We start from the raw sequence: 14,991 nt of genomic DNA, 5'->3' as shown, positions 1-14,991 counted from the left end.
CCCTGTTTTGGTTACCTCTTTTTCACACTGAATCACTACCTGTTAGCACTTTCTCTGCAGGAGTCTCTTCAATAGGATTTCCCCTTTATCAGGCCTCTTTCTGATTGTCTTTGCTGGAAACTCCACCTGAAGAGCCCAGTTCTGAGAGTCTGGGGAGCAGTTATATTGTCATTAGTACTCAGTCTCCTTGAATTGAGAGTAGAAGGGAATATGAGGGTTTTTTTCTAGAGAGGAAGCAAGGGGAGGGAATAGCCTGTAAAAGAATTACAATGTTCTCACCTCTCTTTTCCTGCAGATTTGCTGACAGCACAGGAATACCACTGCCTGCTGCAGCTGCTCTGCCCTGACTTCCCAATGGAACTCACTCAGAAAGCAGCAAGGTGAGTCCTCATTCTCCCTTTTAAAGCAAGATCAGTCCTATGTACATGGACTTAGGAACTAGATCTGTGGGTAAAGGTATGGACAGGGACCTTCAGCTGTTAAGGTTTTGGGGAAAAGAGATACCATGTTTAAGATTAAGAACAGGGCGTTTTTTTTTTAAGAGTGTATATTTAAGGTATACAGGGACTGAAATATCAGTGCAGAATGCTGCTGCTGGCTCTAAGTTCAGAAGATGAGTTGCATATAAAAGAATGTTAGCCAATGTTTTTTTAACTGACATGATTTTAAACTCTACTTTAAATAATGTTTACCATTTTAAAAATGTGTTCCCCCTGCCCCAGCTTCCTATGGTTGATCATGTTTAAAAGGTACTAACCTCTGAAGGATTGCCAGTGTTTTAAAGTATGTTAGCTAAGAACATGGTAGCTAATCTGTTTGAAATTTTATTTTAATCTAGACAAGACCTAAAGCAGATAGATGGCTCAGGGCACTGATAATGTGATACGGAATTTTTTACTGATAGTGCTTGCTGATTCCAGTCCAGCCCAGGCAGTTGATTATTAACTATCTGATAGTGAAAATGTAATAAGGTATATGCATCTGTTGGGGTGGGGGGTCAGTTCAGATCTCGGTAGGATTGTGCATGCATACGCAAACACACATGTATAATCACAGCAAGGTTACTGAATAAATGCTTTCATTCCTAGCCATCTCAGCAGAGAGGGCATGGAAATCTAACGTTTGTCATGCACCTAGATATGACATTTGGAAACAGGATCCAGGCACATGATCGGGGTATTAGCTGCTGCTTAAGTTGTTCATGGCCTAAATAATGAAAAGGTCCTCATTTTCTGTTTGTTATTCTGTCATCTTTCTTCAACATCAGAGTCCCATGAAAATTGTATTAAGAAAGGAGAGTGAAAAAGAGAAGTGTTATCCATCTGCTAGTACTTCCACTTGGCTGATTCTCTGGATTCTTCCCTGGCTCCTATGTGCTGCTATCTGAAATGAACTGCAGTTAAAGCTGTGTTGGTTCAATTAAAACTAAAAGTTGAGCACTACTTTTCCCTCTAGCTCATCAGTGGGCCTTCGGGGCTCCAGAGAGTACAGTTGCTTGGCCTTCAATGCCAGACTAAGAAAGAATGCTAACCCTGTAGCAGGGATATCTCTGCTGCTTCCTTTCATGGAGGTACAAAAGCAGCAGTCCCATGCGCTGGTGTGTATTTCATAGGGTTCCAGCAGAGCTGAGCAGGAATTTGTGATGGTGCATGAAAGGAGACTTCAGCACATCTACACATGTTATGATGTTTGTGTCAAGGAATTTAATCCACAAGGCTGTTGTAAACTAGAGGCCCCATTCAGGGGCCTGCTGCACTGTGGTGCATGTGCCGTAGAGACAGACAAGCAGGATTTGGGAGCAGGTGTTGGACAGAAATGAGATCTCTGTCAGAGGCACCCAGGCTCAGGTGGGGATGACCTCACTCCTACTTTTGGCTGGCTAGAGATTTACTTACACATTGCTATTATTCTGTTAAAAGCTAATCAAGTTGAACAATTTTAATAAAACTTGTCATATTTTTAAACCATCTTTCTCTTTCCTTCCAACTGTTCCTCGCTCTCTTGTCCTTTTTCTGGTGTACACTTCCCATTGTCCTCTTTGGTCTCTGCCAGTTAGAAAGGTGAGTTCTGCAGGTTGTCTTCTGGCACCAGTTGATTGAGTCCTTGCAAAGCACGGATGTCATACGCAAACCTACTGACTTTGTTCCTCCTTCAGTCTGCACACCCCCAACGGTTTTGTTACTAATTTGCTTGGGAAAGGAATTAAATAAAGTAGAGGTGGGAGTAGCCACAGCATTCACTGATACAGCCAGGACCTGTGTAATTATTGGCGCTCTTGGGAAGACAGCAGTCGTAGTTGTAGTCTCAGTGCTGCATGACTGAGATGATCTCGCAGCACGGTGCACTTCACTCATCCAGGAGCTGTTGCTATGCACTGATAACAAACACTGGGAGTGAGATCGGGAAATGTCAGAGCAGAAGAACAGAGGCTACAACGATACAGGTTTTAGTAGCATTACACCGGCGAGCTCCATTTTTCTGCTCCTGGTGCTACACAAATGCAGAAGTCATACCCAAAAAAGAACCAGGCTATCTGTGTCTGAGATTTCTTAGATGTTTTTTTTCTTCAAAGGGCTACAGCCATTAGCAGATTCAAGATTTTAATCTACAGAGATACCTTTGATCTTCAGAGAGACCTTTTGGCTTTCTGAATTGTGAAATTGCAGAAGGACAGAAAATGAAGGGATTTTTTTTGGTTTGATGCCATGATTTCAAGATCTGTACCTGAGCGCTGACTTTTTTCTTGTAACAGAAACACAAGGAACTCGCTGCCTGCATTTGAGTAGCGGAAGCTGAGTAGTTCACAACTCCTACGCTGTTTTATGTGGTATGGGAGTTCATGTTGCACTGATCAGTGCTAATGGAAGTGGGGCTTGCAAGTCTGTACCCCTGTTGTTAAAAGATTGCCTGAGAGTGCAGATCTTGCCCTTTTTGTCTGTTCCACTTATTTTTGCCTCCATGTATCAGTAAACAAACCAAGTCCCTGAAGACTTATTTGAGCCAGCTTGGCCTTAAGACAGGTTGTGTCAGTTAGCCTTTAGTGGTAGCAGATAACAGTAAAAGTCCTTTCAACTTGCCTGGTCTAGAGTTTGTCCTGGGGGCATCCTGTCTAGTCTGGGTTTCTGAGATTTTAACCGCAATCAGTAGATCATAAAGTTTCCCCATTGGCACAGTAGCAAGGCTTTCCTGCCAGCCAAACCCACTTGAACCCTGAAAGACCACTACACCCTTTACCAGAGTCCCTCAAGTGTAGGCATCTTTCTTCAGTCCTTTCCAAAGTTCCTCCTTGATTTCATTATTCATTGAGTGCTGACTGCTAACTTTGTAAATAAGTCTGTGCCCCTGAGGGCTTAAAGTCTAATTTGGACAAGAAAGAATGAATAAAGAATCCCTTGAAATATCAGCTACCTGATGAACTCTTTTGAGTTGCAGTTCAGACTTTCAGATTTCTGAAATTCAATTTTGGTCCTGCTGTCTGGGTTACAGTCCATGGCTAGGATTTTCTCCTTGCCAGATAATTCAGGGAAGAGGAACAGATATGTTGCATATGATGCTCTCCCAGCTTCCCTGACGGCTCAGTCAGCTGGCTATGTGGGGAAATAGCCAGCTGCAGTCAATCTCCTCATAAATGATTGTATTGGATTTAAAGACTTCTCAACATTTCCGGAGTGCAGACTCCTGGGCCAAGTGGAGTCAGTAACCCAGCACCAGCATGCACCTGCTTCTATTTAGATGCTCCTCTGCCACATATGTGCCGTACAGTCTTCCTTAGAGGCTCCTTGCTGTCTTTAACAGCAAGAAATGTCCAGCAAATTCTCAGACCTCTGCCTACTTCCTCATGCTCTCTCCTGTAAGAAAGAGACTGGGACTTGGTGCTGCAGGGCACAGCCATTGACCATAGCTTTAGATTTAACAAGTGAAATGAGTTGATTGTCATGAAGGTGATATAATATTGTCTCTTTGCATAATGAATACATTCAAAAACTCTCCACTGTTGTTCTCCTGCATCTCCAGAATGGAGAAATGCACTGACAAAAGCTTTGGAGCTTGTGCTTTGAGGGTATCTGGGAGACAGACCGTCATTTCAAAGGAGGGAGTGCAGCTCATCGGCGATGTGGCCCATCGCATTTCCAGTTTTTAAATAGTGGTTGGAAATGCCAGTGGCTGAGCAGTATTGCCTGAGAGATGAAGATGCTCTGCCTGACAGCTTCAAAGCCATTGCCTTGATGTGGCCACTGACAATCTCAGTAACATGCTTATTAGTGAGAATTAAGAACTGAAGCTACTGCTTCTTTAGACAGAAGGAGGAGGAGGCTTCTGGAACGTAATAAATAAATCAGAAGCACTTTGACATCTTCAAAGGGTTTTGTTTTAAATACTTGCTTTTCTCCTGGGGACCCTCTTAGCCCCAGTCTTTCTTCTTTGCGATAATTAATTCAAGCTGCTCTGCATGTTTGATTTTGCCACAGTGAACAGAACTGGTCTGAGTGGCAGGGAAGTCTTGCAAGATCCTATAACTCTTCTAGGTCAGCCTCCCACACAGCTCCCTGGAGTCTTTTACATGAGCAATGTGTTTAGACCATTGATGCTGCGTGAGTTGGTCCATGGATTGCATTTAGCCCCGTGTTCAAAGGAGTCCTACTAGATGACCCATACTTTGGCTATAATGAACTGGTAATCCTTCTCATATGACATGATATGCCAGATACTTGACTGTACAGGGTCAGTAGACCTGCACACAGTTGAAAAGAAGTACCAACTACCTTTCTTTAGCACCGTCCGAATACTCTGTTGTTTCCCATCAAAGTGGAGTGTTTCCTTCTGTTTTCCAGTCTGAGCTGTCATTGATCAGCCCAAGTTTGATTTTCTCCACTTCAGAGACTGACCTTTTCATCCTTATGTAGTGGCAGTGACCAGAGCATTGGTTCTGTTTTCATTTTTATGAATGTTTTTGCCCTAACTTACTTCTGAAATCCAGAGGTTTTTTCCTGAAAAGAGGAGTTGGACTTTGCTATCACTTATACTTCATCTTCATGGCCTGTGGCTGATACTTTCCATGTTCATGAAGTGTGCTTCAAAATAGGGATGCATGTAGCTCCCTACATGCACCTGGGGCGTAGCAGAGAGAAAGAAGACATTGTGCCTCTCCCAAGAAGTCTTCAGTTTCCATGAAATTTGACCTGATAGTCAAATGACAGACCTGATAGATATGAAAAGAGACTGATTCATTCATCAGGAAGGGAGGATGTTCACAGTTTGTAATTAGAAAGCTGATTTATTGGTGCAATGTTATTTCCTCTGTAGTCAAGTGAAGTTTGTTTGAGTATAGATTGGGAATTAATAACTGTTGTTATCCTTATGAATCTGAAAATATCCCAGTTAGATGAACTCTGGTATACAGAGGAATAGCATAAGTCTCGTTCTGCTTCCACCTATTTAATACTCGTGTAACTGTCTTGTCTGTAGCACAGTTACTCTTTACATAGCCATGTGAACCAGCCTTGCAATTTTTATGCCAGTATTCGTTCCATCGTGTCCACCAGGCTTTGAATGTTTGACTTCCATATCACACTGCTCTGTTCACACTGTAGCTGAAGCGAGTGATAGCATTGACATTCTCACTGCAGGTTCTTAAGTTGCCTTCATTTTATACTAGGGTGCCCACATCCATGCAGCAGTGGTGTTCCTGTTCCTCTCTCCTAATTTCTTATACTGGGCCAAGCCACTAGCAATCCTCAGTTGCACATAGCTCCCTAGCTGCACTTTCTCTAGATCTGGGGTTCCTGGTTACAGACTTTAGTTCTTTTGAAGATGCTAAACTGTTTCTCTCATCTTATCCTAGGATTGTGCTGATGGATGATGCTATGGATTGCCTGATGTCTTTTTCTGATTTCCTCTTTGCTTTCCAGATCCAGTTCTACTACTCAGGTAAATGCTGGGAAGTTGCTCACTTCACCCACTAGTATAGCATTACAACTTTACAGCTTCCCAATCCCTGCACTTTTTTGAAACTTGTAACGATGTGGTTTTTCACAGAAAACATATAGATAATGGAATCTACTGACAAAAGGCATCACTGATGCCAAGAGATTAGGAGGCTTCATAAGGAGGTTCCAAATTTTTGTGTATAACAAGACACCTGTAACTGTTATGGCTTATGCATGTGTTTGTCTTAGCCTTGAGACATAAATTTCCAGCTTTATCTAGAGTATGTTAGCACCCAACAATTAACTTTTACTAGGAACATTTTTTTCCTTTCCTTAATACAGCATTTCTGCCTCTGAAGTATTGATCCCTGCTGGAGACAGGATAAGAAAAGCCCACCAGCTGGTGCCTTGAAAAGAAAAGGAACTGGACAAATGGATACTATTCTTCCCCCTAACACGCACCCAACTATGAGCTGGTTTCAGCTCAAAGAGTTTCTGAACTGGGTATAGTTTCCATGGACTTAAGAACCCCCAGTGGATTCCTCTTCCAAGAACTTCTCCAGTCTCCCCTTGAAATCATATAAACCTGTAACCTCCGTATCTTTTGGCAAGGAGTTGCACAGGTCTGCCACCTGTCCCATGAAGAACCACCTCTCTTGTTTGATTTGAGAGACCCTAGCTGGAAAGGAAAGTGAACAGAAGTGAATCCCCATCTACCTTCTTCATATTGTTGGTCATTTATCATAGTATACTCCTCTCCCCCAGTTTGAGTTTTAACTAGATGCGGTACTTCTTTTAAAATTCTTGACAGGAAAAGTACGAATCAAATAATATTAGCTTGTGTGTGTATATTTACATATGCTCACCCACACATATACATGTGTAAAAATCCCCAGGTATTTTTAAACTAAAGTTCAGGAGACAAGGGGGAGAAACGGATGAGCATTCAGGTGCTTGTTCTGTACAGGGAGACTGCTTTAAAATACATTGGCCTGTTTGTCCTAGCCCCACTAAAATGTGCTTGAGGAAAGGGAATCTCATTCAGGGAACTGCTTAAGTGGGCAAAAAGAGGGAAGCATTTCCTGTATCAAAGTTAGACATGCTCCCAAGCACTGGCGACTGCTGGGGTGCCACTTACTCATCTCCCAGCACAGAGCACTTTCTAAAGGCAACATAAGCTCATGGATTTCTGTCCACTCACACTTAAATAGCTCCCTCTGATGGTCGTAGCTCACAATTGGCCTCGACCAGGCAAAAGGGGCCAGGTTTGGATACTGGGAGACACTGGCTAGAAGCTGTGGTGGAGCATAGTCTGTGGTCAGAGAGTAGACTTGGGTGGCCTGCTGATCTCATCCAACCTGTCAGTTCCCATCTTTCTAGCAATTAAAAGTCAGCTGCTATCCCTAATACAAAAATCTCTTTTTCTCAGTACTTCTCTGTATATACTTCCCCTGTAATTCCCCCGTGCATATCGCAACATTATCCATGACAATTCATCAAAGAAAAACAGTTCAAAATGGTGATTTTGGGTTGGGCAGAACCAGGCGTGTAATGCCTTTAGCCAGGGACAGAAAATGTGTTTGGAAAGTTTTTCTCTCGTATAACAAATATTTCCACTGAGCTGCAGAACCTCAGCACAGCCTCAGGGCCCGCTGACATCCTGCCTTTCCTCTCCACCCGCCTCATGCAGAGCGTTACAATTCCATTCACTCGGGACTTAAGTGTCACTGGAGTCCTCACAAGCCCGCCCTTGTGTACACACACTCAAACATCCCATCCCTGTCCTGTTCACCCAGGCACAATGCACACACGCAGCCTGTCATACGCTCTCCCACCAACCCACACACATGCAAACCACTCCAAATGGAATCTAGATTTGTAAACTGCTGACCACATCCATAAACAAACTTGTTTAAAATTAGACTCTTGCAGTAAACAGTGGGTAGTATGAGGAGCCTGGGGAGAGGCTTTCTGCCAACTCTAGCCCTGACCTGCCCTGGCCCTTCCTCTAGATCCCGTGTTATATTTACTTTGGAGCAGCACAGAGACAAGCTGGGATACAGCCTGGAGCCCTGACTAACTTGCTCCCTTTGCTCCTGTTGCAATTCCATATAGTTTGTTCCCAACTTGGATGAGTTCTTAGTCAGTGGCAAGAGATGGAGAAGGAAAACTTTTTAGACTTTGCAAACTAGGTTTGTGTTTGACGTTAGCTTTCACACTCTGCTGTTTTATCCCTGTGCTAGCTAGCCTCTGTTCCCTTGGGAAGAATCTCGTTCAACAGAGTGAGTGGCCTTTCATAATCATCCCAGACTGAGTGGCATCTCATAATCATCCTGATAGGAAGAAGCCAGCAACTTATATGGAAATGGCTGTTTCTGCTTGCATAATATCTGATCTGAATATGCAGGATGCTGTAGTGTTGCACTTATTTCCTGTTGGTGCTATGTACAACACCTAGCAGGGAATGATAGTCTAATCCCAGATCTGGTAGGTTAGGAGGATGCTTTCGTGGTTATAGCCCTGAGTTTTAAGTTGCTTTTGTTTTTTTCAGAGTTTCTGGAAAGCGTGGCTGCCATTTATCAAGATCTACTGGCTGGTAAGAATCCAAATACTGTGATTGTGCCAACATCATCCTCTGCGCAACATCGGCAGCGCCAACTCCCAAATGACTGCAGCCCACTCGATGGAGTAGAGGCATCTCTCTTCTACCAGTGCCTAGAGTCCTTGTGTGACAGATCAAAATACAGGTACAAATGGAGTCCAAAATACAGATTTGAAGTCTGTGTCTCTGGAGACCCTTTATAAGGTTGGAGCTGTGAAGAAATACAGGAGTTTGAACAAGCTGTAACTCCCAAATAGATCTCATTGGAGAAGTATGAAGGGAGAGATCATAGCCGAACCGCTTTAACCAAAGGACAGAAACAATTTCATGGACCTAAGAAACATGGGGTTTGAGCTGATTCTTGAAATAATGGATTGGTTTGGGTCTCTGCTTTCCTTCTCACTTCTGCATTGACACTTTCATCAAGGAGAGGTCCATCTACCATCTTGAGTTAACTAGAGGACATAAACAAGTGCAGTTGTGTCCTTGGGTGTTGAAGCATAGGAAAGGCACACTGTGGTGAATGGAGTTTGAACCTTAGTACCTAGACAAGATCACACTGCTAGTCTGGACCCGAGCCTGTGATAGAGCTGGTCTCCAGTTACACAGGCACAGGATGCAGGGGATGGAGCAATATCAGACCTTATTGTATAGCTTTGACAGACACTTTCTTCATCATTTCTTGCAGGTAGCGAGCACATGCCCTGCTAGAAGGTCATGGGCTAGATCCACAAAAAGACTCAGGACACAAGTTCCACCTGAATCCAAATTTGTGATCCACAAAATTACTGCTGTCCAGTACTATAGATAGCTAAGCATGGAGATGCCAGGCTTCTTTTAAATCACAAAAGCTCTACATTCCCTGTATGTCCTGAAAGCTTCAGATGGGAAGGATACTGTGAGCCCGTCTGGTAGGTCAGGCTCTGCACAGCACTGTGCGGGCAGCCCACATCCACATCTCCCCAGGGGTGCCACTACACCAAGGACTGTTCAACACTTCCTCTTTATGAGGCAGTTTTATTTTGCACGAAATCCTTTAAGGAGTATTAGGCAAGAGCAAGAATCACTGTGATGATATTGCTTAGAAGTCAGGGCCAGGGGTTAAGGTGAGTGTAGAAGAAGGGGACATGTCAATTTAGTCCCCACCTAAATATTGTTTTCTGACATATTTAGGCTATCATTGGAGAGGTTTTCCTGCCCCTTGGATGACTATCACCGATAAAAGGATGATAACAGCATAACAACCTTTATGAAAGTTTATTGTCTTTTAAAAGAAAGGATTTTCAGTTGATTTTTGAAAGAATATGCTAAGAGTTGGGATGGGTATGCCTCTGAGTGAATCTAGGCTTTTCTCCCTGTCCTTGGAATGGAGACAGGTGAGACTGCTCCTAGGGATGTATCCCAGCTCAAACATCTTCCTTAGCAAATGAGGAGCAGATACAACACTAAATAAGCAAGCTGGTTGCTATTTGTTTTAAACTGAATCGGGGCAACTTGACAGTGTTAGAACAGGTACAAGGGTTTATTTCTCCAGTTTGAGTTGGGTCTTGGGAAAAAAAAAAAAGATGATAGTTTAAAAGACAAGATGACCCATTTGTCTCTCTTTTCCTAGCTGCCCACCTTCTGCTCTTGTGAAGGAAATGTTGAGTAGTGCACAGAGACTGACCTTCTATGGATTCCTTATGGCACTTGCAAAGGATCAGGGGATCAATAGAGCCCTAGGTAAGACTCCTGTGAATGGTACAGCTCTAAATTTTCAGTCATTCTGCATTTCTGTTGAGTTTCCTCTGTAATTATGCCCCAGATTTTACAATGTCAGGAAGAGAGTGAGAGAAAGTTTTTCATCTTTTTGTTGATGGATTAAACTTTAAAAACGTAACACTGCGCCTTACTGTCTGCTTGAAGCTGTGGAACTTCTTCAAGGATAAAATTAGATATGAAATGCTGCCCTAAGATAGCAATGTTTTACCTCTTTAATAGCTGATGGTTTTAGCAGAACTGTCGTTTTAACATGTTTGGCTGTAAAGGTTGGGCAGAGGTGGTCAGGAGACAAGAAGGTGGCTGACTGCTGTCGACAGTACTGAATTGAAGTCCCATCCTATGTTTTAGCCCTTCATTCTCCCACAGATTTTAAGTGACTGCTCTCGTCTACAAGAAAAGGAGGCACACCTAATGGGAAAACCTCTGCCGCCACCTTGGCTCAAAGATTCAAAGCCCAGTCTTTCCCAGCTATCCCCCATCTTCCCTCAAGGCAGTGTGATCTCGCTGGTATATTAATCTATGGCCTGCTGAAAATCTGATGGTATCATGAAACACTGATACATATAAAAATGTATATATGATACATCATAAAAAACCACTATAAAATTCTGTACCAGACTGCTGTGGGAACCAGAGGGATTACCAAGCAGCATCTCACTGCTGATTTCCATGTTGTGCTGGTCAATATTGTTCCAGAGCAAGGAAGCGAAGTGTTGCATTGGCAAAGGACAGTATCTAATCCATATGTAATTCAGACTCACAATTCCATAATACTCCCATATGCTTTGCTTGTGCTCTTGCTCTTCTTGCAAAGGGGAACAGACGCTTTCTGTGTTTGACAAGGCTGTATCCAGGAGGTATGTTTAAATGTGTGGAGGCCATACACTCATCTTCGCTCATCTCCACTCAGCAAATCATGGCCAGTAAGGGTAGGCTTTCTCTGTCTTTGGGTAGGTATCCTCTCCCTCTACTTCTAGGCTTGAGTATCTGCAAGTCCCTACATTACAAAGACAAACCTCAGTGAAAAGGTGTACCTTGCCTGAGGGCTTGTTCTTTTGCACAGATGTGTGTCACAGTAGAGTAAAAGTGTCCCCTCCCTGGCTGAGCCCCTTCTTACAGCAAACCATTTAAGCTGCTAATGCTCCTCTGGGGCAGGGCTGCTTACCCAGCAACATGGAGATTATATATCAAAGGTGCATGAATACAGCCCTGCAATCCCCTCTGTAAACAGGCTTAGGAAGCAGTGTATTCACTGGGGAAGGCAATACCTGAATTGCACCAAGCAATCTTTTTTTCCTTTGCCCTACAAAATCCACTTCTAGTCGAATGCAAAGAAAACAGATGAGCAGAAAAAAAAATCCTGCCCACAGCTTCCATTGTGCCATCTACAAAGTGTGGGGGTTTTCATTTCCATTAACGTGGGCCTGTCCCCTGACCCTCTGCCAGCCTCCTGCCGAGGCCTCTCACAGAGGAGGGGCAGCAGCCACACGGCTGACAGGTGCTAGCATCTTGGCAAGGAAAAGAGGATTCTTTTCCTGGTGTCTTTTAATCTCTCCTGAAGGGTGATGTCAATAGTCTTCGGTCTGTAGGGGATCACAAGCTCCCCAAAGCCCTTCAGCAAGGGCAGTTTCAGGCAAAGGAGCTTTCGGTCAGGATGCCTGCCTTCTCTCTGGTCTCACAAAGCCAGTACCCCACCTTGAGGAACGGGCTGGGGATTAGAGCGGCTCATTCAGGCTGGGGCAGCACTGATGAGTTTGTCAGGCAGACTGGAATCTGCAGCCTAACTCCAGTGTCAATGTTGATTTGTGAATCCTTTAAGTGTCATTTACTGACTCTCCCAAGTAATTCTTGTGCCCTAGAGACCTCACTGTGCATTCTATAAATGCAGAAACAAGTTAAGATTTAGCTGCTTGTTCTTTTAATTGAGCCCATGAAAGGAAGCAGGTTGGGGCACTTCACTGGACCTCCTGACGCTTTGTGTTGCAGTGCCAGGCTTTCCTGTTCATTTGCAGGAGGAGAAGATCAGAACTGGAAGAAGTGGGGGAGTTGGTTCTGGTTTAATCTGGTTCTAATTTGCAGGCACTCATCGCTACGTTTTTGATGACTGCTGCCAGCTTGCCTGTGTGAGGCAGAGTTTGCAGCCCCTCCTTCAAGACCAAGGTGCCAGGGCCAGAAACCAGATTTGTGTCCCCACAGGGCAATGCAAAGCCCCTTCCCAAAGGTACTGAGTGTAGCACCCAGGTCTCCTGAAAAACAAAAGCATTCCTCACTGGACTGTTGGTACAGATTACCAAGTGTATCTTTCCTGGTGTGCAGTGGCACTGTCCACGCTGTGGTAGGCAATTCCTGTCATCTCTGTGCTGGCTGATCACACCCTCCCATGATCCCTGTACAAGGTGGAGTTTGTTACAGAATTGGGAAGGAGGGGTTTCCTAAGAGCCCCATCTTCCTTTCTGGGCTCTTCCTGAGGTGCCAGTGTCCTTTCAGAGAATGGCAAGCATGATTGACCACCTCTTCCAGTCCTGAACTATACCATGTCCTTCATCCTGAATAGGGTTTCAAGCGTGAAAAGGAGCATGCTGACCTTATGGTGAGAGAGGGTACCTGATTACCGGCCCAGCCTTTCACATTCTCACCCAGACATCAAGCAACGCTAGAGCACCATCCATCCACACTTATTCCTGTAGACTGAATGTGCACCAGAGTCAGGCCTGACTTTCCTGAATTGCGAGGTTGTAGCGAGGTGGGGGTTGGTCTCTTCTCCCAAGTAACAAGCGATAGGACGAGAGGAAATGGCCTCAAGTTGCGCCAGGGGAGGTTTAGACTGGACAGTAGGAAAGACTTCTTCACTGAAAGAGTGGTCAGGCCTTGGAACAGGCTGTCCAGGGAAGTGGTGGAGTCACCATCCCTGGAGGTATTTAAAAGACGTGTAGATGAGGCGCTTAGGGACATGGTTTAGTGGGCATGGTGGTGTTGGGTTAACAGTTGGACTTAATGATCTCAGAGGTCTTTTCCAACCTTAATGATTCTATGATTCTATGAAAACAGTCGTCTTATATCTATGGAGTGTTTTGATCCCCAAGCTCAGTGCACCACAAGAAAGGCAGGTGGCACAGAAGTATGCATCTCCCTGGATGGTTTAGCGCGTGCTTCAGGCTGTGGCACGGACAACAACCTATCTATTGCTCTGATAGGATCTGGGGCTGGTGACTATATAGGGCAATTAGCAGAGGTCTGAAGTTGACAGACTGTCATCTCTCTGACAGTCAGTACTCAGTAGTTTTGTATAGTGAGTGGAAACTGCCAGTCCTTAGGGCTCTTCAAGTTCTCTGAGAGGTGAGACTACTGAGAGTGCCTCCCATTTAGTCTGAGCTCAGCTACAGCCTGTGTGAAGAACACAGAATATGGATCATCATTCTTTATCTGTCCATGATCCTCAACATTCAGTGTCTGTTTCTTTAATAGGTATGAGGAAGAGTCTCCTCTGACTTGCAGGACAGATTTTGGATGCTGCTATGGCGTGAGCTCTTTCCTTTAAGAATGAATAGCATAACTCTGCTCTGATACTTTCCTTTGGTGTTTTTTTTTTTTTTCCCAGGGGCTTTGCCAGATAAAGGAGACTTGTTTCTGGACCCTGCCATGGATCAGGAACTTGAGAAACTGTAAGTGGAGTTGCCTAAAGAGGTAGGAGGTAAAGCAACAGATTAAAGGTAGCATGCTAAGGAAGACTTCAGTAAAGTATTGTACCTATTCCTTTGCTCTACTATAAAATAATAGAGGAGCTAACAGAGCAGCCTGAGCAGAGAGGACCTCTTTCTTTGGGGTGCCTTGGTGCAGCTAACAAAATCCTTAGAAAAGGCTTCAGAAACACCCCCTTCAGAGGGGAAAAGTGTGCCTCAAAGAGGGATCTAGAGGAAGCAGCAGTCTCTAATGAACAGGGCAATTTTGTTTGGATGGTGAAAACTAGGAGTGTTGGAGGACACAGGCTGAGCCCAGAAGAAAGATTCACACAGCGAGTCTGGTAGGTACTAGTGCAATGTGTTCCCCCTCTGTGCCGTGAACATCTTTCCATCCCTGTGCTAGTTGTGAATAAGTCCTCCTGCCAGGTTCACTTCAAAACTGCTACAGTAAAGGTTGGAGATGACAAGTTAGGCTGCCTAGCATTTGCCTTTTCTCTTTCAGGGTAGCTCAGGTTTCGAGGCTTTCGGTCTCCGGTCCCAGCAGCTCCAGCGGGGACACAGCTAATTTGCCTGTCCGTAACTCACCCAGGATTAACTCTCCCTGGAAACCTCTACACCATCGGCGAAAAATGGATGCTGAGAGTGAAGGCTCCAATGAAGAGACAGACTCCTCTGAAAATTAAAGGTTGTGAGGGTGGGCACCGTTCTCATCTTGGGTTTCCTCAGAACCCACTGGAGGAACAGCACCCCCTCCCAGAGCATCTGCTCTGGTTGTGGGTTCTGTCCACATCACCAGTGTGTGTGCGGCTATGCCAGTCCCCATTGCCAGGTCCATCTTTTCCCAGAAAGAATTCTGCCTTTTTCCTAGCTCCAAATTCGTGCAGGAATAGCCAGCTCCTCTGCAGAAGCTATTTCCAGCTGCAGAGTTATGCTACCCTCTGCCGGCAAGCAAGACAAACCAGCAGACGCTAGCTCTGCCTCCCCTTGGGAATAGCTGGGGATTATCTCACTGGGGCTCTCC

General features: G+C 44.6%; 1 protein-coding gene across 1 annotated transcript; it reads left to right on the top strand.

Moving 5' to 3' along the window:
- Positions 1-295: 295 nt before the first annotated feature.
- On the top strand, positions 296-14,653 carry LOC104079357 (chromosome unknown open reading frame, human C11orf49; the record flags this gene model as incomplete). Its single annotated transcript, XM_009581378.1, has 6 exons — positions 296-380; positions 5,843-5,928; positions 8,479-8,674; positions 10,142-10,251; positions 13,889-13,952; positions 14,473-14,653. Coding segments are annotated over 6 exons (722 nt in total), but the record flags the coding sequence as incomplete, so codon positions are not given.
- Between the last annotated feature and the right edge of the window lie 338 nt (positions 14,654-14,991).

This window comes from Fulmarus glacialis, unplaced genomic scaffold (genome assembly GCF_000690835.1).
Source record: "Fulmarus glacialis isolate BGI_N327 unplaced genomic scaffold, ASM69083v1 scaffold570, whole genome shotgun sequence".
NCBI classification, from domain to species: Eukaryota; Metazoa; Chordata; class Aves; order Procellariiformes; family Procellariidae; genus Fulmarus; species Fulmarus glacialis.
Note: the sequence above shows the minus strand (reverse complement) of the source record. Positions and strands in the feature narration are given on the sequence as shown.